General features: G+C 50.5%; 1 protein-coding gene across 2 annotated transcripts; it reads right to left on the bottom strand.

Moving 5' to 3' along the window:
- Nucleotides 1-564: 564 nt before the first annotated feature.
- C1QTNF2 (C1q and TNF related 2) lies at nt 565-21,094 on the bottom strand. Of its 2 annotated transcripts, none has more exons than XM_008692424.2 (3): nt 20,942-21,094; nt 4,820-5,072; nt 565-1,325 (listed from the first exon to the last, which is right to left on the bottom strand). In XM_008692424.2, the coding sequence occupies exons 1-3, from the start codon at nt 21,059-21,061 to the stop codon at nt 712-714; spliced, it is 987 nt and encodes a 328-aa protein (XP_008690646.2). In that variant the 5' UTR covers nt 21,062-21,094; the 3' UTR covers nt 565-711. The 2 variants fall into 2 exon arrangements, with proteins under 2 accessions (XP_008690646.2, XP_008690643.1); XM_008692421.2 differs by lacking the exon at nt 20,942-21,094 and adding an exon at nt 20,878-20,896.
- Between the last annotated feature and the right edge of the window lie 221 nt (nt 21,095-21,315).

Raw genomic sequence — 21,315 nt, 5'->3', positions numbered from 1 at the left:
TTCCTCAAGCGAGGTCTTTGCACTCGCAGCTCCTTCTGTCAGACCCCTTCTCCCAGACCCTTTGCCTTGTTCTGTCTTCTGCATCAGGACTCAGCTGAAAACCAGCTTCTTCCTGGTACTCACTGAGGGCGCTTAAGAGAGCCTCGGGGAGTCAGCGAGGGGGACGTACCGTGTTCGTGATCCACATGGAAGTGACAAGCTGTGTACCTGTGTAAAAACTCATCGAGCTGTCCACTTAAGATCTGTAGACTTTATGTAAGTAGACTTAAAAAAGATGAAATCTAAAAAAAAAAAAATGCACCCTCTTCTTTGTCTCCTTGCTATTACAGCAATAAATAATTCCTGTTACTCTCGACCATGGCCCGTGCGTCCCCATCCTGGCACGATAATTATATTCTTTGCTTGTTTATTTGTAAATTGCATCTCCTACTAGAATGGAAGCCCCACAAGGAAAGAGCCTCTGTCTGCCTTGTCCGCTGAGGCACCTTCCAGAGCACAGCACGACAGTGCCTGCCACACCGTAGATACTAAAAAAAAGAAAGAGGGAATGGATAGATGGAAGGATGAATAAAAAAGCTTGGATTTAATGATGGAGGGAAAATCGGGCAGAGAAGGCTGAAAGTTCCCATGCCCCCCCAGCAGAGAGTCAAGGGGTCTTGTTCTGGAACTCCAGGAGCTTGTTCCTTCCCTGGAGACCCAGCACCTGCCTGTCTACACCTCATTGGGGTTGTCCTGGTCGGCGTAGATGAGGAAGCCCGTGAAGAGGCTGTCAGTCCAGTAAGGGTCGTAGAAAAGCCCATTCTGCTCTGAGTAGAAGATCTGCAGCCAGACCTCATCGCCCTGCTTCAGAGCCAGGATGGTGGAGCCCGAGGCCACGTCATGGTTGCCCGTGTTGGCATCGAAGGTCCGGATGCGGTACTGGCCGTTGTGCACCAGGCCAATGGCCAGGTGCTTGTTGGCCAGCGTGATGTCGTAGGTGAAGTAGTAGATGCCCGGCACGCCGCAGACGAACTTGCCACTGGATGCGTTGTAGTGGCCACCCTCGTTCATCAGGATCTTGTCAAACTTGATGGGGAGCCGCTCCCTTGGGTAACTCTTGGTCACGGCCACTGAGAAGGCAGACTTGGCGCGGCCGCTGCCACAGCTGCAGGGGCCTGGGAGGCCCGGCTCCCCCTTCCTGCCCTTGGGTCCCTTCTTTCCTGGTGTGCCGTGCTTCCCCGGGGCACCACTGACCCCCTTGGGGCCGCGGGGGCCAGCCCGCCCAATGGCCCCGGCTTTGCCCTTTGGTCCTTGCTTCCCCCGGTTACCTGTCCGGCCAGGTGGACCTGGAAGACAGAGCAGCTGGTGTTATGGAGGGGCCTTCACAGAACTAGGCAGAGGCTGTGGGTCTTGGCTTTCCATCCTTGGAGCAGGAGCCTTTGGGTAATGGAAAGAGCAAGAAGGTTTTGGAGTCACATAGAAATGGGTGCAAATCCCAATGGTGTAACCTGGGGCACTTCTCCCTGTCTTATCTGGAAAATGAGAATGGTGATACTTACCTTCCAGAACCTCTGTGGATCAGGGCAAAAAGAATAACTTAGAACAGTTCTCCCCCTTCCCTTTTCCTGCCTTCTGGGGGAAGAGTCTGGGGGAAGACCAATCCTTCGATGGGCTGTGCTGGGAATGGGTCCGCAAAAGAACTGCCAAGAAGCCTGTTGACTTCAACACGTTGCTCTTAGTACAAGCCCTGCCTACCGCAGGTCCCTGTCCATGTGGTAAGAGTTTCAGTGCAGCATTGCTCACGACAACAAAACTAGGAACAACTAAATGCCCATCCAAAGAGAAATGATTCAAGACTTACGGTCTATCCGTACTGTGCAATTCTATGCAGGAGTTAAAAAAATGAGGCAGAGTTATGTGTACCATATGAAAACTTCTCTGAAGTATACTGATACAGGGAAAAAGCAGGTGGCAGAACCTTTTTTGTTGAAAGGAAACCACAACACTAACTAGTTCTATAACCACGTAAGGGCAGAGGAGAACGGCGGGCCCATAGTAAACACTCCGCAAATATAGTTGGCATATTCTGCTGAGCATTCCCAAGTCATGTTTTTCTGCAGAATGCCCCTTGGTTTTTAATACCCGCGTTTCATAAAATGTGCATTTCTCTCAATACAATATTTTTGGCCAATGATTATATAGGAAACATGTCTATTTATGTCCCCTAAATTCAACACAACATTTTAAACAAAACAAATGTGGGTAAAGATTTGAGCCACATCCAAACACAATGGTATAATTGGTACAACTGGTAGATGGGCAGAATTGGGTGTAGATGTTTGAAAAGTATGGCGGACGTCAGGCAAGGGCCTGCTTCTGAAGGTCGCTGGGGCCAAAGGATCCCAGCGTTATCATACACAAGACGAGTGCTTGTTCGCCACCAAATGAACCGGGCGATCAGAAAGGAACACTGGAGGCGTTTTACATTCTAACAAGGCACTTTGCTTCTTTTACGGATATATGTAGGCATTTTACTGTGTTTTAAAGTTTTGAGTTGACGTGTAATGCATTTAATTTTTTCCTATTTTAAGTAATTGGGGAACAGATTCCCAAATAGAATTTTCTCACTGAACATCTAATTTTCAGGAGCAGATTGCTTAAGTGGCTGGCAAGGCCTGGTATCACTATACGCATATGTAAATTACGTAGAAAAAGGCCAGGAAGGATACGCGTCTAAGCAATTCATAGTAATTACCTCTGGGAAGTGAGGAGAGGAGGAGGAAGGTAGGAATTAGGGAGGAGTCTTGCTTTATTTGTATGGTTTGAATATATCACGATGAGAACGTATGTATTATTCGTAATTAAAAGTTTTTTAAATGGGGAAAAATTACACTAAGATCATGAAGCTGTTCCATGAAAAAATGGAAATAAGCAAAAACGTATCACCTTAATAATGGGAGAAAGGACTGTGAGGAGGAAGAGGCTGAGTCATTTTGCACTGGAGTTTTTTTTGGGAGACAAATAGGTAAGGAAGCTTCCCAGGAAGTTCCACGATGTGTTATGTGGTGTGCCTCTTTCTAGATACCTTTTCAAGGAACTTCAGGAAACGCTGATTTGACTTTCCAAGCCCTTTCTGGAGATGGATCTGTGTGTGTACGTCGGGGGAGGGTGGTTGGGTGGTTGGTACTGGTCTCAGGGTGGCCCAGCTTTACCAGTCAGGACTCTGCGTCTCCCGACTTCCTTGGTGTGTTGTCTTAATTCTCAGCAGAGACTCACTGCATGGCAGGAGAGATGGCCAAGAGCAGCCCCCAGCTTACATCCTCACACCTCTTGATCCAGGAGAAAAAGTCAATAGCAGAGATCCCACTCACCTCCGGGACCTGTGAGATGAATGTCAGAGGAAACTCTGCCTGGAGCCCAGGCCCAGACTGAAGCTACCACTGGGGTCAGGGACTGGGATACCATGACATCCAGTGCCTGACACACTGAGACCTCCCCGAGTCAAAGCCGTCATCATTATTTATATAGTTATTTGGGGGAAGGAGGTGCTTTTGGAGGACTTAACTTGGTGTGGCAGGAGAAGGTCTGGATTTGGAGTCAGCTCCAGCCTGTTACGTGAGCTTGGCACGTCAGTTAAGGGGTGACTACCATTTATTGTGCGTCTGCTTTGAGACTGATGCTTCCCAGGTCATATGTCATCTTTGTCACACCCCGGTGAGGGAAATGCTGTTATCATCTCTGTTGTAGAGATGACGCAACTGAGGAATGGAGAGAGGTTAACTCATTCGCCAAAGCAGGTACCTGGTCTTGTTTCTAGAGTTCACGTTCTTGCAGCCATGACGTGCTGTCCTCAACCGAATCCCCCTTGACTCTCAGTTTCTTCATCTGTGACACGGGGATAGTAAGGATACCTCCTTTACAGGATGGTATGGACGGCCAGTTGAGCAACATAATCGTAAGTGTTTTGTCAATGTTAAAAGTTATCGTGACTCCCCTGCTACTTAAAACGTCTGCGTGGGGATGTTGCTGACATCAAGGGTTCTGAGACATAAGGAATATCTAGGCTGAAAGAGCCTGTAGAGACCATTCGATCTGTTTTCTGGCTGCCTGGCATCTCCTCCTTCAGGGAAGCGCCCTTCATGACTTCATGTGGTCCCTGCGAGGCTGTCAATCACAGTGACCAACTGCCCTCACCACCCACTCATACACCCAGGGGTGGGCACCTGACCCAGTCCTGGCAGATGGCGGTACCTCACCTCCATGGTCGAAAGCATTGGTCCAGGACACACATGTAATTTGGGAAGATTAGTCATCCTAAGATTTGCTCTATGGATCAAGCCATGGGGAGGTAGGCTTGAGCCCACTGGTAGCCATTTCAAAACTTTCAGCCTTTGTGAGAACAAAACCAACACCCACGAGAAGCAGAGCCTTGACAACAGCATTCGAGTGCCTGGACCCAGTCCTTGCTGACAACATTTGAGCCCCTGGACCCAGCCATTGCTGAAGCTCGGCTCTTGAACTTCCCAGTTGCATGAGCCAATAAATTCCATTCAGGGCTGTAAATTGAGTTTCTATCACTTGCCACCAAAGGAGTTCTGAATAATGTATCAGAAGACTTGCCTAAAGCAACTCAGCAAATCAATGGTGCGGCTGGGGAAGGAACACAAGATCTGATACGTGCTCTTCCCTTCAGGGAAATACACTGCTCTGTTTTTAAAGAGATATTAATTTGGTTTATAATGAAATGGGATTACTTTTAGTTTTTGTAACTAAAGTTCTCCTGTGCCACAGAATGTCAACCCGAAGCAGGAACAGGAGGGGCAGGCCCTGGGCCTCTTACCTTCCTCTCCGCTGTCTCCCCGATCCCCGTCCTGGCCATCCTGGCCGTCTTTTCCAGGAAAGCCCATTCTTCCCACCATTCCTGAGGGCCCTGGGGCTCCTGGGGGGCCTGGTGGGCCCTGGGGGCCAGGGAGGCTGCAGACAAGTTGAGGGGAGCCTTTTTGGAAGTCCCTGCGGGCGAAGGCACCAAGCAGCGGGTCTGCTGCACAAGGGAGGGCGCAGGCCAAGAGGACCCAAGGGATCATGGCGGTCACCTGTGGGAGGCAAGAGAGCTGTGAGCAGGTGAGTCCAGCCACTGAGCTGACTGGTGGTCAGTCAGAAAGGCAACCAGAGGAGGACGAGGCAGCTGGGAGAAATTCAATTAGATTTCTCTCTTGCTCTCTCCTACATCACAAACAAGCAGCTGGACAGGGTCATCCTATCTTGAGGACATATTTGGATGATTGAGTCATGGACCCAGAATATACTTTGGAGAGGTCTTGAGGGTGAGGCCCTCATCATCACACTGTTGTCCTTCAGAGCAGCTGAAACGGAGGCAGGACCTAACAGCCCAGTCACACCGATTGGGAGGAGCCGTGGAAGGAGAGAAACGAGCCATGATTTCCTTCAAATTCGTGGCATGAGTAGCAAGTTCCAGGGCAGAAATACCGCACATTGTAGGTGATGATTTGCGGCTATGCTGCTTCACTGGGGCGGGGGGGGGGGGTAACACCAGGCGAGAACTGAGGCTTCTGTTCTAACTCAACGTGCCCCCCCACCACAGCAGCACTGGCGGGCTACGGCAGCAGCCTCCCTGCCAGGTGCTTCCTGGGGGCCAGGCACGGGCTCGGAGTGTTCCGTACAATACTGACTCACAGCCTCCCTGCCAGACAGAGGCCGGCGACGGAGGGAGGCTCAGAGACATGAGTAACAAGTCCAAGTTGCATATTTTTTTTAAGTTAAAAAAATAATTGAAAAAATACACTTAACATTGTTTGTGAAGTCAAATACATCTATAAGTCTTATAATGAAAAACTGTGATCTCCAGCCCTACTTGTCCTTAACCTCAAACCCCAGCCCAAACTCTTTTAGCTATCTCCTCTGGGATGTCCTTCCATTAACAGATAACATGCTTATACTGATTCTTTGTTATTTATTTAAAAAATTTTTTTTTAAGATTTTATTTATTTATTTCAGTGAGAGAGAGAGAGAGAAAGAAAGAGCAAGCATGAGTGGGGAGAGGAGCAGAGGGAGAGGGAGAAGCAGACTCCCCACTGAGCAGGGAGCCTGACACGGGGCTTGATCCCAGGAGCCTGAGATCAAGACCTGAGCCGAAGGCAGACTTTTAACTGACTGAGCCACCCAGGTGCTCCTCAAAAATTGTTTTTAATTAAGTAATAGGCTCTACACCCAATGTGGGGCTTGAACTCATAACCCTGAGATCGAGAGTTGCATGGTCTACTGACTGAGCCCGCCAGGTGCCCCTTATTTTAGATATTATCTTTTGAATTTCATTTATGACAGATGAAGAATCAGCCCCCTTCCATCACCCTAGCTCGTATTTCCTCTCCTTCATGTAGTTACAATATAAATTTTGCTGAAATCAAAATTTACTCTCTGAATTATTATAAGTATTGTTTACTGCTAAGCTAAGCACTTTTCCTAATTATATTTCCTTTCTCATTATACTCGTTTCTTACTGGAGAAAATAATTTTATTTTTTCATTTGCTTAGTTCCCTATGTCACTATATTCTACATTATCAAATGTATCAGATAATTCGATACATTTACTTTCCTGAAGATAAACACCCTGGAGCCCCCCATCCCGCTGTTCCGATCCTTCCACATGCTAAACAGTAGCCATCCTAGATTCTCCTTTATGATGACTGTGGTGTTTTCTTTGCCTCTCTCTTGTGTTACATCTCCTCTTGTATGAATCCATTGTCTTTCTCTCTTTGTTTAATTAAAAAAATTTTTTTAAGACTTTGATTTGGTGGCACATATTTTGTGGTAGCTTCCTGGAAAGTGGTATGGGGAGTAAAGTTTTTAGAAATGTTGCAAGTCTTGGGGTGTCTGGGTTTTTCAGTTGGAGAAGCATCTGCCTTCAGCTCAGGTCATGATCCCGGGGTCCTGGGATTGAGTCCTGCATCGGGCTCCCTGCTCAGCAGGGGAGTCTGCTGCTCCCTCTGCCTGCCCCCCCCCCGGCTTGTGCTCTCTCTCTCTCAAATAAATAAATAAAATCTTTAAAAAGAAAAAGAACTGTTGTAAGTTTCAATATATTTAGTTTTACAGTGTGTCCTTAAGGCTGGTGGCAGCCACACCTTGATCACCAGAGACCAAAGTGTTATATGCTCAGAGATGATGCACTCCTTTTTTTTTTAAACTTATTTATTTATGAGAGAGAGAGAGAGAGAGAGAGAGAGAGTGGGGAGGGAGGGGCAGAGGGAGAGAATCTTAAGCAGACTCTCTGCTGAGCACAGAGCCGGGTGTGGAGCTCCACCCCACGACCCATGAGATCATGACTGGAGCAGAAACCAAGAGTTGGACGTTTAACTGACTGAGTCAGCCGGGTGCCCCAAGATGATGCATTCCTGGCCCCTCACTGGAAAGATGCAGACATTGAGGTCCAGAGCAAGAATAAGCAACTTGACCAAGATCTCTCAACAAATTCTCTCCGTCACTTTGCAATCAATAGCTTTTCTCCCAAGAATGAAACTTTCCAAGCATGGAAAGTTTCTTGCCATGGGTCTGACTCCAGACTGTAGCTTGCTTTGTAACTTTAGGCAAGCCCTTTTCCCTCTCTGGGCCTCAGTTTTCCCACCTGCGCAATAAGGGGTTTGAACTCGGTCAGCGGTTCCCACACTTCGGTGTGGATCGCACTCCCCCCGGAGGGCTTGTTCAAACCCGGATTGCGGGGCCTCACCCCCGGGGTTTATGATTCCGTCGGTCTGGGCTGGGGCTAGAGGATTTGCATTATTAGTGAGTCTCCCAGTGACGCTGCTGCTGGTGGTTCAGGGACCCACTTTGAGAACCACCAGACTAGATGGTCTCTCAGGTCTCTTCAACTCTGACGCTGGGCCTCTCAGACTTCAGCCTGCCCTCTTGCAGATACATAATCCTTGCTGGCTCCACTGTGCCTGGGCAGCTTTCAGCTACCCAACCAGAGCATACCAGAGACAGGTGTCGTGGTGCTGGCAGGCCTGGGTCCTGGAGCTCGAGCTTTGCTCCTGGACCCTCAACCTCGTTCTCCTTCAGACCTTGTTTTGCCCTGGTCCTGAGCCTGTCTGGACTGCAGGCTGCCTCTGGAAACAGGCTGACTCTACCTATCTTCCAGCCCCCTCTGGAATCTTTACCCCTGGAAGACATGAAGGGGAGAGAAAATCAGACCTCTCCTGTCAGGGAGATGAGGGAAGACCACAGCACAGCACTGCCTTGGACCTGGGGGCCTGTTCTAGTTCTGGCTCCAAGGCTCACCTTCTCTGGACCTTAGACGGTTTCTTTAGATAAGTGTCACAGAGGGGCCCCTGGCCAGGTAGAGGCGGCCTAGTACCAGTCACTGTTTTCAATAACATTACATCATATAGTAAAAAAAACTATCATTTCAATTTCTTTAACCCTGATTAAGTCAAGAAAACAATTTCAATGGGGTGATAGTGTATCTTTAATGCCTCCCTAGTCCTTTCTAGTATCCCTTTATAGCCAAGAGCACTGTCATCTGTAGCAGGGCACACCCATTCTTAAAGCCCCCTCCCCAAATATGCACAGAGATCTTGGAAAGCCCCAGACAGGAATATGGTGCCAGTCCCCACCAGGAAGACCATCTGCTAGGACATAAGGAAGGCCTGTGGCCCCACATAAAGAAAGAGACTTGGGCGGGGAGAACAGGTGAGCTCTGGGCATCCAGTCCTCTGGAGAGAGGGGAAAGCAAGACTTAGTGGGTGAGTGTAGGAGAGTGTTATAATCGAAACTTCCACCGGGGCACCAGGACTCAGGAGAGGCTGCATGCTAAATGGTAGTGGTCAGGCCAAAGCAAAGATTTGACAAAGGAACAGTTTGAGAGCCCTTCCGTGACTCTTGGCACTTTTGTCAGATCAAGGATTTTAAAATGTGACCTATGTCACTGGGAGGGAAAGGGAGAGTGGCCACACCTCTGAGGCCTGTGTGAGAAATTGGGTGGAAGAGAGAGAGAGAGAGAGCATGGGAGACAGCTGACTCCCTTCTCATCTCCCTGGGAGATGGAAGGTACCAGAAATTCCCCAGTGGGAGCCAGCTTTGACCAGAGGGGTCTGGACAGAAAGTGAGGGGCCCCAGCAGCAATAACCACACAGGGCAGACACCAGAAAGCCAGAAGCCGAGGGCGAGGCCTGGACTTGCCGGCAAAAAGAAAACGTGCTTGGCCCACTTTGAGGCTGTTACATTCTGAGTCCAATAAGGCAACCCCAAAGAGCTGGCAAAGGTCCCCATGAAAGAGGTAGCTTCTATGTCTGCCGGGCCCAGAGAGGCAGAGCGGTATAGTCCTCGTCCCCGCCCAGAAACATGGAAAAGCCCTCCTGCTGTCTGTCCCCTTCCCTCTCCTTCCTTCAGCCTGGAAACAGGTGAGCAGATGGCCCTGCCAGCTTCACATCTTGGCTGGGAGACAGGAGGAAGTCTCACCTTTGAATGAAGACTGAAGATGGGATTCCCTGGGAGTGGATGGCCAGGGAGGGGGCTCCCTCCCTGGCTACATTACAAAGGGGCAGAGGACGTAAAAATGTGTGCCTCCGGTGTCCCCTGTGCTCCACATGGCTGGCCTGAATGGCAGTAGAGGTGGTAGGCGGACCCGGAGAACATGGTGAAGTATCATATGCATGCTGTACTTTTAGAGAATTGTGCCCTAGACCCTCCCAGTCACCAGGCATCTCCATCTCCTTCCCTGGTCTGCTTGACAAGAGTCTTGGAAAACTGTCACTGTTCCTTGTGAGCTTGATACATCTGGGTGCCCACAAGAGAAACCGAATTCTCAAAGCTGGTTTGAAATGGTTTGAAAAGTTGCAATCTGCAAACATTTTGGACCAGGGAGAGGGAGGAAGGAAGCGGGTGGGAGCGAGTCTTCTAGGCAGAGGAGGTCCTGCAAACAGCTAGATGAAGAAAGGCAGGAAGGAGAGACAGCCAGATGAGAGAGGAAAGGAAGGAGAGGAAGCGTCTGCTTCAGTTTACGAGCCCCCTTCTCTCTTCTGAGGATCACTCTCAGCCACACAAGCCCAGCGAGAGGGAGGAAGATCTGCTGTCCCGCCACCTCTGCTGGCACCAGCCTCTGTGGACAACAGGGGATTCCACGCAGTGACAGCTGGCCCAGGGCAGGCCCCGGTGGCTGGGTGGAGGAGCAGGGCTCTGGAACATGCACAGAAGAAGGGATTTCTCAGAGCTGGAGTCTGGCGGTTCCCGCAGTCCGAGCCAGGAACTGTTTTGGAAATAAAGGCGGGGAGACTAGATTCTGGAGGGAGAGGGAGAGACTCCTTGCCTCCAGGGCACCTCCAAGAAAAACAAGGCTCCAAAAATTCCTGCTCCTAGCCGGTGCCCCCTCCCGCCTTCCCTCCCAAGTCTGGCCCCAAGCCGATTCTCTACACTGTGGTGGTGAGACAAACTGGGGGCTAGGTGCTTGGAGGGGAGCCAGGGCCCCGAGGTATCCAGACAGGTTACCTCTTCCAGGGTCTTTTAAATAAATTTAGAATGGCATATTTGTGGAGGGCCCCAAGGGACCAGCCCCTTTAGTTACAGACAGGGAAACTGAGGCAGGGGTAAACTGACTTTATTAGACGCCCACAATGTTCCAGGCACTGTGTGAGGCTCTTTACATGAATTATTTTATTTGAAGCTTATTCTAAACTCTGTGAAGGTGATAAACTTATTATCCTATTTTCCAGAGGAAGAAACAGAGGCTCTGAAAAGTGAAATGATTTACCTAAAGTCACACAATTGAGCGACGGGGACCCCATTCAAACCGGTGTCTGAGGGTATCTGAAGACCACACGGAATCTATGATACCTTGCTCCCCCCTCCTGCTGTGTTTGTCCTGTTTTATACGAGAGGAAACTAAAGCTCAGAGAGATTAATTTGCTCATATTTATACAACCAGTTCGTGGCAGAAGTTATATTTGAACTTGGGTTTGGCTGACCCTGTGCCCAAACGCTTTCCATTATGTCAGCATTTCTTAGATTTTCCCCCTAAATATTCTGAATCACAGAAGAGACCCTGAAGCATCTGCCAAAGCCACACACAACAGAGAAATTTCTTTAGTATCAATTTGCACACACACACACATGCACACGCGCCTGTAAGCACACACATACACACACATCTATATATAATACAGGACTTCGAAATGTTGATGTGATGCTTTCTCTCCCTCAGGATACTTGAGTATATCAGTGCTTAAGGAAACCTCCTATCCTTTGAGAGGCCCACACTTGGCTTAGCCAAGGTGATGGGGTGGGGATGGGGGGATGTCCCGGGCCCTGACATCCACAAGCCCCTTGGGATGTTCATGGGGTGTTCCTGTGAGCTGAACCAAAAGACCAGGGTGCACAGAGCACCTCCCCAGCACCAGCAGCTCACGCCTTGGTTAGAGCCAGCAGGAGTCTCCTCCCTGGTCTCCTGCTTCCCCCATGCGTACTCCCCATGGGAAGCCAGAAGGACCGTTCAAAAACACAACCCAGCCACATCACTTCCTGGAGGGTCTTACTCCAGTTGTTGCTGGCTGTAACGCAAACATCGGAAATCTTGACATGGCCCACAAGGCCCTAAATGACCCAGCCCCTGCTGCCGCCACCACCCCACCGCCAGCTCCCCCTGCCCCTCCCTGCTCTCCCCCCGCCAGCCACCCCACCTCCTTCAGGCCAAACTCCCTTCTGCCAGCCTAGGAGCCCCACCCTCTTGGTTCGCTGGCTCTTCATCCATTGTGTTTCAGCTTAAATGTCACTTCCTCCGAGGCTTCCCTGACATGCCCTCTCCCACAGCTCTCCCTGTGGACCCCGGCTCCTTGTCTGTGTCTCTCTAGCCCTTACAACAACGGCCCTGTATTCACTGGATTTGCTCGTTTCCCTGCTTACTGGGCCTGTTTTCTTTCCCACTAAAATGGAAGCCCTCCTGGCTGCTATATCCCCACGACTTCCAACTTCCTTGCACACAGTGGGTGTTCAAGAAACATTTGCCTCATTAATGAGTAAGACACACACTCTGCCCTCAAGAAAATCCACAGTGAGGAGAAAACAAGGCAATGGCCTAAATCCAAAAGGAATCCTTGGATCCAAATAAGTTTTTTCTCCCCTCCCCCCTCCAAAAGAGAACATTTTCTCCCTTTCGAGGTTTTTCTAACCCAAACCAGATCTAATTCTAATCCCTCCTCCCTTTTGACCTCCTAGAGCACAGGGCCCTCCACCCTCACTCCAGGGTTGGAGCTTGCAGAATATTTCACACAGCAGGTACTCCATAAATATCTGTTCAAGTGATCAGAGGGGAAAAAAACAAGTATTGATCCTTCCTCACCTCTTTAAAAACTATCTTAGTTCCTGGGGTGCCTGGGTGGCTCAGTCGGTTAAGCATCCAACTCTTGATTTCGGCTCAGGTCATGATCTCGGGGTCATGAGATCGAGCCCTGCATCAGGCTCCGTGCTCAGCAGGGAGTCTGCTAGGAGATTCTCTCCTCCTCCCTCTGCCCCTCCCCCTGCGTGTGCAGGCACAGGAGCGTGCTCTCTCTCTCAAATAAATAAATAAATCTTTAAAAAAAACTATCTTATTTCCTAAATTCTTTCTGGTGGGAGTTGAATAAGAAGGCCATGACAGTCTTCCTGCCATAGGGGAAAAATGTTAGTTGATTAAACCCCCAACATGAAGTCATGAGGTACTAAACTTGGATGAAGTTCTTCACTCTGGTTTTAATTTGCCCAGTCCCTGGGCTTCTCATCTCTCAGTTAAGTAGCTAATGAGTCATAAATACACATGTCCGAGGAAGACACTGGGAGTTAAAGTGCCCCAGCCTGGAGTCCGCCATCAGGGGAAGAGCATTCCTCCTCCTTTCTGCCCTTGGCGTTCAAAACACAGGTGCCTGGTTCATTCTCAAGGACTCTCGGCCCAGACTGTGATGGGAGATGGACCAACAGTGGGGACATCGGTGTCTTGCTGACTATACCTGAGTGTGGTCTGCCGGTAGAAACTCCAGGGACACCTGTGTGGGCTTTCAGAGGGGCTGCTTGCTTCTGAGCCCTCCTGCCTCGGAGACTGGAAGATCTACATGATGCTTAAATAAATCTGACTTGTTGGCTATTGGGTTATGACACGCTGGCAGGTAGGGCTGGTGTTTAACTCTGTGACTGAGAGCCATGGGACCCCCCCGCCCTGACACTTAGTTTCCTCATCTAATGGAAATAATAGTTGAGCCACCTCATGGAGTTTCTGTCGGAATGATGAGATGACGTACTCAGAGCTCCGAGCCCAGCGTGTGACTCAGCGACTGCTCAGCGTTGGAGAGATCTCTGCCTGAAATGCCCCCTAGGCCTCCGCCCCTCCCTGTGAAGCCCCCAGACCATTGCCTGCCTCATCCTCCAGGGCTCAGATCTACGACTGTCTCCTCAGACAGAAATGCCTGGTCATGGGACCTAGCGCACCCCACGCACCACTGCTGGTTGGCTTTTCCTCTCCAAGCACTTGGACCAACTTGTGCTTATACAGGCATTGGATTCTAACCCACCAGCTGTGTCCTCCCTCTGGCGTGGAAGGTCCAGGAAAGTGAGTCCTTGCCTGTCTTGGTCGTGAGCATGTCATCGGAACCCAGAGCAGTACCAGCCCACACAGGGGCGTGCTCAGCTCGGAGCGGTTCCTCAGCCTGGAATGAGACACTCCTTTTAAGAAAAGGGCAACAGGATCAAAACTTTCATTTGCTTTGTGCGGAAGACAAAGCCACACTCGGCCAATGAGGGAAACGCAGCAAGATGCCTGGTCTTGGATTGGAAGATGTGGGTCCCAGCCCCAGTTTCATAACTCACTGGTTATGTGACTCTGGGAAAGTCATCTCCTCCTACCCCAGCTTCCATTTCCTCACCTATGAGATGGAGGTGGTAACACTCACCCTAGCTGCCTTCCAGGGCTGTGCTGAGAATCAGACAAGATAACCAACGTTGAGAGCAAACATGGTACAAAAGTTCGGGCCTTGCTGGAAATTGTAATTACCACCACCTACCCCTGAGCTAACAGCAAGCAGTCCCGACCTCCCACAAGGAGCCCCTGGAGTGTCTGGGAGGCGAGTTCTGGCGGGGATGGGGGTTGGGGGGCTGGGGATACCTGAATCGGACCAATTCTCCCAGACTTTGGAGTTAAAGGGGAAGGGCTGGTGGCTGGAATGGGGTGGGGCTCACTTGCAGATGAAGCTCCCTGAAAATTCCCTTTGATGGGAGTGAGAATTCTATAATGAAAAACACCCATGCCCTTCCTGAATTCCAGGAAGCAAATTGGAAACAGTGCTCTCCAGCTTCTCGGCAAAGAGGAGAGGGGCTGGCCTGGAGGAGAGGGGCTGGCGACAGCTCCTCACGCAGTGCTCACAGAGAAATCTCCTTTCCTGGGATTTGGAAGCACTCCAGCAACCCGAGTCTAATACAGAAGATTAAAAAGCATGGGGCCCACTTGCCAAGAGGCCCCGGAAACGATCGGATCTGCTGTTTTCTCCTGCCGCATTCCCTGCGTCTGGCTGGGTGTAGAGAAAGAGGTCCAAGGACAAAGTGTGACCCAGTGAGATCCCAGGAGCCAGGACCTCGCAGGGTTCACGTCAGCAAACACTCCTGAAAGCACGCTGGCAGTCGCTATACCTCCTGCTATATACTCCCAAACCCTGACCAACCAACAAACACGGCAGGCGATGTGCTGTGCTGGACACGCGCCCCCCAGGCTGCTTCATGTTGGCCTCAGCTGCCCGTGCAAGGCGGGCACAGAGCCAGCCAGCTTCGGAGCTGCCCACAGCTGTTTTCCGCCGCGGAGACCAAGGACTGCAGGGAGCCAGAAGAATGCAGCCCATGTGCCAGATGTGAGGGGAGGGGAGGAGGCCCGAGGGTGTTCGGAGCCCTGTATCCAGCTTGTCCCGAGGTCCAGCCTCCAAGTGGCAGCCCGGAGTGCTGGGGAGCGCGTTGGAGCAGCGCTGTCCCATAGCAACAGGGTGTGCGGCCTCCGTTCGAAATGGGTCTCATTGCCATGTCGCAAGGGTACAAAGCAGCAGTGAAATTAATTTTAATATGTTATGTAGACTTATCTACCTCAAATATCACTGCAACGTGTAATTAATGTAAAAATGATTAATGAGGCATTTCGCATTCGTTAATCAGCGCTGTGTTGGAAAGCCAGTCAGTGTGTGTTCTCCCCTCACAGCGCATCTGCGTTCAGACCCGCCACACCGCAACTGTTCCCCAGCCGCGTGGGGGCTAGGATTAGCTCTAAACAGAGTCGCCTGAGTCAAACGCGCTGAACTCACTGTGGGACCTTTCACAAATTACTGATTCTATCTCCCTCGGCCTTGTCCTCTCCAAAATGGGGACAATACTACTACGACCTGACTTAGAAGGTTGTTACGAGGACATATGTCCCTAGACAAGGCGTGGCATGTGGCGAGGGGTACAAAAGCATGAGCTATTATTACTGTATTATTTCTTACCCTTCCAAAGATCAAACAGGATAATGGATGTTGAAAGGAAGGCACAAAACAGAACTCAAGACCTAGTTCAAAATTGTAATTGTCACCAACCGCAGCTGAACTCATGAAAAGCAGTCCTGATCTCTGAGTCTTGGGGCATTTCAGGCGGAGGCCCCTGCCTTCTTCTCTTTCTCCATTTTCATTTAAGTTAGTTTGGTTTGTGTTTCTGTCAGTTGCCACTGAAAGCGAGGAGACCTGGGCTTGGCTGCTGCCCTGGCATTGCATCCTGAGGGAAGGACGAGGGTGTCTGCCTTGGCCCCACACCGCTGAGACACCTGGTGTGTTCACGCTCCATGATACACGGACAGGTGAGTCAACGCGACAGTGCTTAGCTCAGCCAGTGACGGGAGGCCAAATGGGATATCATGTTGTTGGTGCCCTGGCTTGGCACGTGGATGGCCATAAATGGTGCCGCTTATTGCCTCTGAGGCCAGACACTGGGGTTCTGGAGATGAAAAGATGTGGCTGCCACTCTCATAGGGCACATGGTCCGGTTATACTGAGGGTCCAGCCTGGGTGCCCAGGAGGGAAAGCAAGCCTTGAACCTCCTTTTTCTTTGAAACAGGCTCTCTTTCCAAAGAGCATCCAGGACCATGCAGAAGGCAAGAGGAGGAAATTCTGGGGCTAGACGATCCCTTGGAATGGTATAGAAGGGTCCACACTTGAAGACCCAGGAACTGAGGGAGGGAACAAATGCTGAACTCTGAAGGGCTAGGGAGCAAAAGCTAAGTTTGTCTGGACTTCTCTGGGCTGCTGGTTCCCAGGAATCTGTTCCAGCCAGGCCCTCACAGGCATTCAGGGTAACTCTAAGGATCTGACACAGGGCTGGCCTTCGAGAAGCACAGAGCCGGTCTGGTGCTTAGGAATCATCTTAGAGATGTTCGACCTCTGATATTGAAACCCTCTGGGCCTCAGTTTCCTTGTCTGTAAAATGGAAAAAACCATACTGTATTGTCTTGTTTAAACCATTTGAATTTGAAATAGCACGATAGAAAAATATTTATTCTTTCTCTTTATGTGTGAAATCTGAAATAACTCTAAACCCCCCAAATTAAAAGTTTGTCAAGAACCTTACAAGGCAGGGTGACTTGTAAGTTGTCAACTGTGCGTACATGAGGGCCACATGACAACACTATTCTAGAGGTAAGCAGAAATACTTGTCGCCTTCAGCAGGCGAATTTAAATTACCCCAATTTGAATTATTTGAGGTCTTCACTCCCTGAGTAATTAAATTGCTCATACCTTTTAGAATAACTGTGAATATTAAATGAGATAATGCAGTAACCAGGCCCCAGTAAGCACTCGGTAATGGTAGGATTATTCTGATATAATGACAATATGTGAAAATAAGGTGAGATAGGATTAACAGGAGAAGGTTAAATAAGCAGACCTGGGTCTGCTGTTGCCTCATCTGTAAAACAGAGAAAGGTGAGCCGAACAGGGTGAGCTTTGGGGTAAACAGCTGCAGGCAGTTGTAACAGCTGATACAGGCTCGCAGCAAGGCAGGAAATGCAAAGGCGCAGGATTTCTGCATGTGCGACCTACTGTCAAAGCTGTAAAATTCCGATTTACTCGTTCAATAACCAGCTCTTTATTAACACTGAAATGCGCAGGGACCTCTGGTTGAAAGGGATAGAAAAGCCAGGGAGGATGGCCTGGCCACTGAGGGAGGGATCATCTGGACCCGAATGGCTTATCCGTGGCCTGAGCAGATGCAAGAAGCTACAGACTGCACCAGGCATTTTGTTGTTGTTTTAATTTGAAATTGTTGCCAATGTAAAACGTGGGCGATTCTATGTCAAAATCAAGATTTCCAGGCTCAAGCCCCCGAGTCTGCGGCTGGAGCCCAGTTCCCGCAAGTTGCAACGCACTCTCGCCAGCCCCCAGCTTGCGCTGCCCTCTGCCTGAGCTCCAGGTCTCCACCCGCGGCTGGAAATACCGGCGGCTGGTCCACGCCTCTCCTGCCTTTGGGAACGCGGAGCTCGGAGTTGGAGCTGCACATTGTTCTCAGCACGGAGCACCCGCGCCAGCGGCTCTGCAAACTCACCCCGGGGGCACATCGACAAGTCGAGCGAGCAGGTGTTGAGCCATAGCCAGGGCCCGTGGTGCCCGAGGGCTCCGCGTGAAGACGAAGAGCGTCAGAAGCCATGTATGGAGTGCGAGCCTGCCTGCCTCCCGCACAAAAATTGGGGGAGGGAGGAAAGATGGATGGCACTTAACCCCTTGCCCGAGAGAAGCTGTCTGGTGAAGACGGCGCAGGGCCGAGTGACAGCGACGGCAGCATGACAGACATGTACCCACTCGAGTTGTTCACCAGAAAGGACCTGGGAGGGACTGAGCATGGGGACAGCACTGATGACTCTTTGACAGAGGAGGAGGTGAGCAGCCAAGGCGCCCACAAGAGAAGGGCCCTGGGGCCAGAGCAGAGATGGAAGGGGACCGGGAGCAGGTCCTCAAGCCCTGGGAGAAGCAGTTGGGCTCAACAAAGAAGTTCGAAAGTCATCACCATAAACCTAAGAGCTTCAGCTCTTTTAAACAGATTAATAAAATGTTGCTGGAATAGCAAAAAAAAAAAAAAGAAAAAAAAATCGAGATCTTCAGGTTTCCTTGAGAATCTGGACGCTCCGGCAGCATTTGGAAGGGCATCAAGTTGGCTGCCCCTTGAGATGGAGTGTTATGGGCTGAAATGTGTTCCTCCAAATTCATATGTTGAAGTCCTAATCCCCAGAACCTCAGAATGGGGCAGTATTTGGAGGTTGGGCCTTTGAAGGGGTAAAGGGAAATAAAGTCATTTGGATGGGCCCTATTCCGCGACGACTGGTGTCCTTATAGAGAGGAGACTAGGCCACAACACACAAAGGGATGACCACATGAGGTCCCTGCAAGAAGGTGGCCCTCTGCAAGCCAAGGAGAGAGGCCTCAGAAGGAGCTAACGCCATCGTCACTGTAAGGGTAGCTGCTAGCCTCTGGAACTCTGAGAGAATAACTTCCCGCTGTTCAAGCCACCAGCCTGCGGTACTTGTTATGGCCGCCCCAGACGACCACTACTCAGCACCTGCACTCCCCAGTGTCCACAGCGCCTACCACTCCCAGAGGGCGTGCGCTCTGCTCGCTTGTGTGTCACGCACAGCCCCATCAGCATCTGAGTCGGCAACCCCAGAACCAGAGGAAAAGGGTGTTCTCCACATTTGTTGTGTGTTCTTACTTCAAAGCTTTGATGTTCATTTCCCTTTTTGCTCTTCTCACAGTTCTGTAAGGCTGATACTGACATCCTCACTTGGCAGAAGAGAAAACAGGACTCAGAAAACTGAAGTCATTTTTTCCAGGTCCAAGCTGGGAGGGGACCCGGGCCTGCCGACTCAGGGCGCGGGGCCCATGACCCCCTGCCATGTACTTGGGAATAGGACCCACGAACTGAAAGCCTGACCTCACAGGGTGGCTCTGGGTGCGTGTGTGTAATAGAGGTAAGCCATTCACGGCAATGCACAAATCCAAGGAGGCTTATTTCCTTGAAAAGAGATTTGGCACAGAATTCCTTTCAAAAGTAAACCTACAAAAGAATTTGAAATGAAATCTGCTTTATGCAGGGGTTTTTCTCGTGGAGGCAAAGCCCGGTTGGCAAGCCTCTGACTGGGAGCGAGGGTGAGGAAAGCTGTGAGTGTGTGCATGGACTCTGTTGGCCTATGCTGAACATTCGGGAGCAGAAAGCAGTAGAGACTGGCACGATAGGAAAGAAGGTTCAGTCCCCTGCGTCCAGCCAGCTGACGAGGAGGAGGGGGATTTGCAGAGAAAGCAGTCACTTCCTGGGGGACGTGCTAAATATTTGATGGAGGCAGAATAGCTTCAGGGATGACCCCGGACTTTTGAAAGAAATCGCCATTTACTCGTACAGTGACATACTATGACACCGTTATGAGAACAAAGCCAGCCCAGACATGCAGACGGCAAGATGGCCAAGATACACAAAGTGAAAAAGGCATGTTGCAGTATGGAATGTAAAGTATGATTCTTTCTGAGTTAAAAAAAAAAGGATATACACACACATTTATAATTCCTGAACGGACACAACTTCTGGACAAATGGGTTTCCTCTTAGAATTAGGAATGGGTGTGTCGGCTTTTACTTTTTACTCTCTCATTTTTTGTACTGTCCAAATTTCTTAGGATGAGCACTATTAGTTTTATAGCATTTAAAACAAAAGGTAATCCTGACATTTAAGTATTAGAAGATAGGCAAAGTTGGTGTCCCCGCTAGGGGATGGGGAGAAGTCAGACATTTGGGAAGAAGCCCACACCATGGTGCACTGGAAGTGTGAGAATGAAGGGTAGTAGTGATGTTCTAAGAGTGCAGGGGGTCTGAGGCGTTGGCAGTGGAAAGAGGGCTTAATGGATACAATTACCAGATACAGAATAAATCAGAACTGTGGAGATGGGGGAGGGCAGCAGAATGGGAGGCCAGGACAGGACAGGCTCTGAACAATGCTGACCATCAGCCTTGAGTTGACATACATAGGATGCTGTTGCTCTTGCTGCTGGTTCAGTGGGGGCAGGAACACCGGGTCCCTGGGAGATGGCAGGTCTAACGGGGGAGATTTTGAAGGGTTCCAGGTAGAGTTTTGTGTTCAAAGAGCCAAGGAGGATGGTGCAGAGGTTGTGCAAACGAGGACTAGGAGAACACTGGGGGCCACTGTGATCTTTCAGCAGAGAGATACGGTCCTGGAATAGGACCATGGCAGGGGGGTTGGGGAAACATGAACAAAGTAACTAAGACAAGGCTTAGAGACAAGTAGTTGGGGGGAAGACAGTTGTAAAGAATTGGGTGCAAATCTCAACTTGCCACTTAGTGCCTTTTGAGCTCAGTTTGCCCGTCTAATAATATATTTAATTAAAGAAGTGCTGCAAGGAGTAAATGAGATCATGCACTCTGTAAATACCAACTATGATTATTAGCTCGGGTCTTGGACTCAAACTTATCAAGGTTCAAGCCCCTCTACCACCAGTAACTAGCTGTGCAACCCGAAGCAAGTCATTAACTCTCTTAGCCTGGTTCCTCCTTGGCAGATGGGGATAACCTGTCGTCATGGAAATGAAACAGCACACCAGAGGGCTGGCAGAGCCTGGCACAAAATAGGCGCTCAATAAATGGCAGAGGTGTTAACTATCAACAGTTAAGCCACTTAGCACAGAGCCTGGCATACAGTGAGCGCTCAGTACATGTTAATTCATGTTGCAATTCATAAGGCAGAGGTCAGGAGCCAGGAATCCCGGGGCTGCCCGGCCTGCAAAGTGGGGAAGTTTGCAGCGCCCGACCTCCCACCCGCACACACCCCTGTCCCCGCCCCGGCCCCACGGAGCCCTGCCCTCCCACCTGCGCTCTCCGCCCCTGCGGGAGGGCGGCGGAGGTGCGGCGCGGGTAGCGCGCGGACACTCACCCTCGCAGCCTCCGCCACGTCCAGGGGCTTCCGGAACCACGAAGCTCTCGGCCGAGCTCGGCGTCCCGCCTCCCGCCGCCGCGGCTCTGCCGGCGCCCGCCCCAGGCATACTTTTCCCATCCCGTCATGGGCGGGAGCGCTCCGTTCCCGGTCACGTGGGCCAGCCCGCCGCTCCGCGCTCTCCCGTCGGCCTCGGTTTGGAAAAAAAACTTCAGCGCTGGTGACAACTTGAGTGTGTCAAGGCAGGTCTCCGTGTGTAGACTTTGTCAGTGTATTTGAAGGTTTACACGCACGAGAGTGATTGCTAGCCAGGCGATCGCGAGGGTGAGGGTATTCGTGCGTGAGTCTGCAGAGACATCTCTATTGCTTGCACG

Source organism: Ursus maritimus, unplaced genomic scaffold (genome assembly GCF_017311325.1).
Source record: "Ursus maritimus isolate PB19 unplaced genomic scaffold, ASM1731132v1 scaffold_15, whole genome shotgun sequence".
Lineage (NCBI taxonomy): Eukaryota > Metazoa > Chordata > Mammalia > Carnivora > Ursidae > Ursus > Ursus maritimus.
Note: the sequence above shows the minus strand (reverse complement) of the source record. Positions and strands in the feature narration are given on the sequence as shown.

Bases quoted from the DNA above. Each gene is read 5' to 3' on its own strand.
- C1QTNF2 (XM_008692424.2), bottom strand. From the start codon at position 21,061: ATGGGAAAAGTATGCCTGGGGCGGGCGCCGGCAGAGCCGCGGCGGCGG. The intron at 5,073-20,941 runs GTGAGTGTCCGC...TGCCTCCCACAG, and splicing joins ACGTGGCGGAGGCTGCGAGG to GTGACCGCCATGATCCCTTG. The intron at 1,326-4,819 runs GTAAGAGGCCCA...TCTGTCTTCCAG, and splicing joins GGGAGACAGCGGAGAGGAAG to GTCCACCTGGCCGGACAGGT.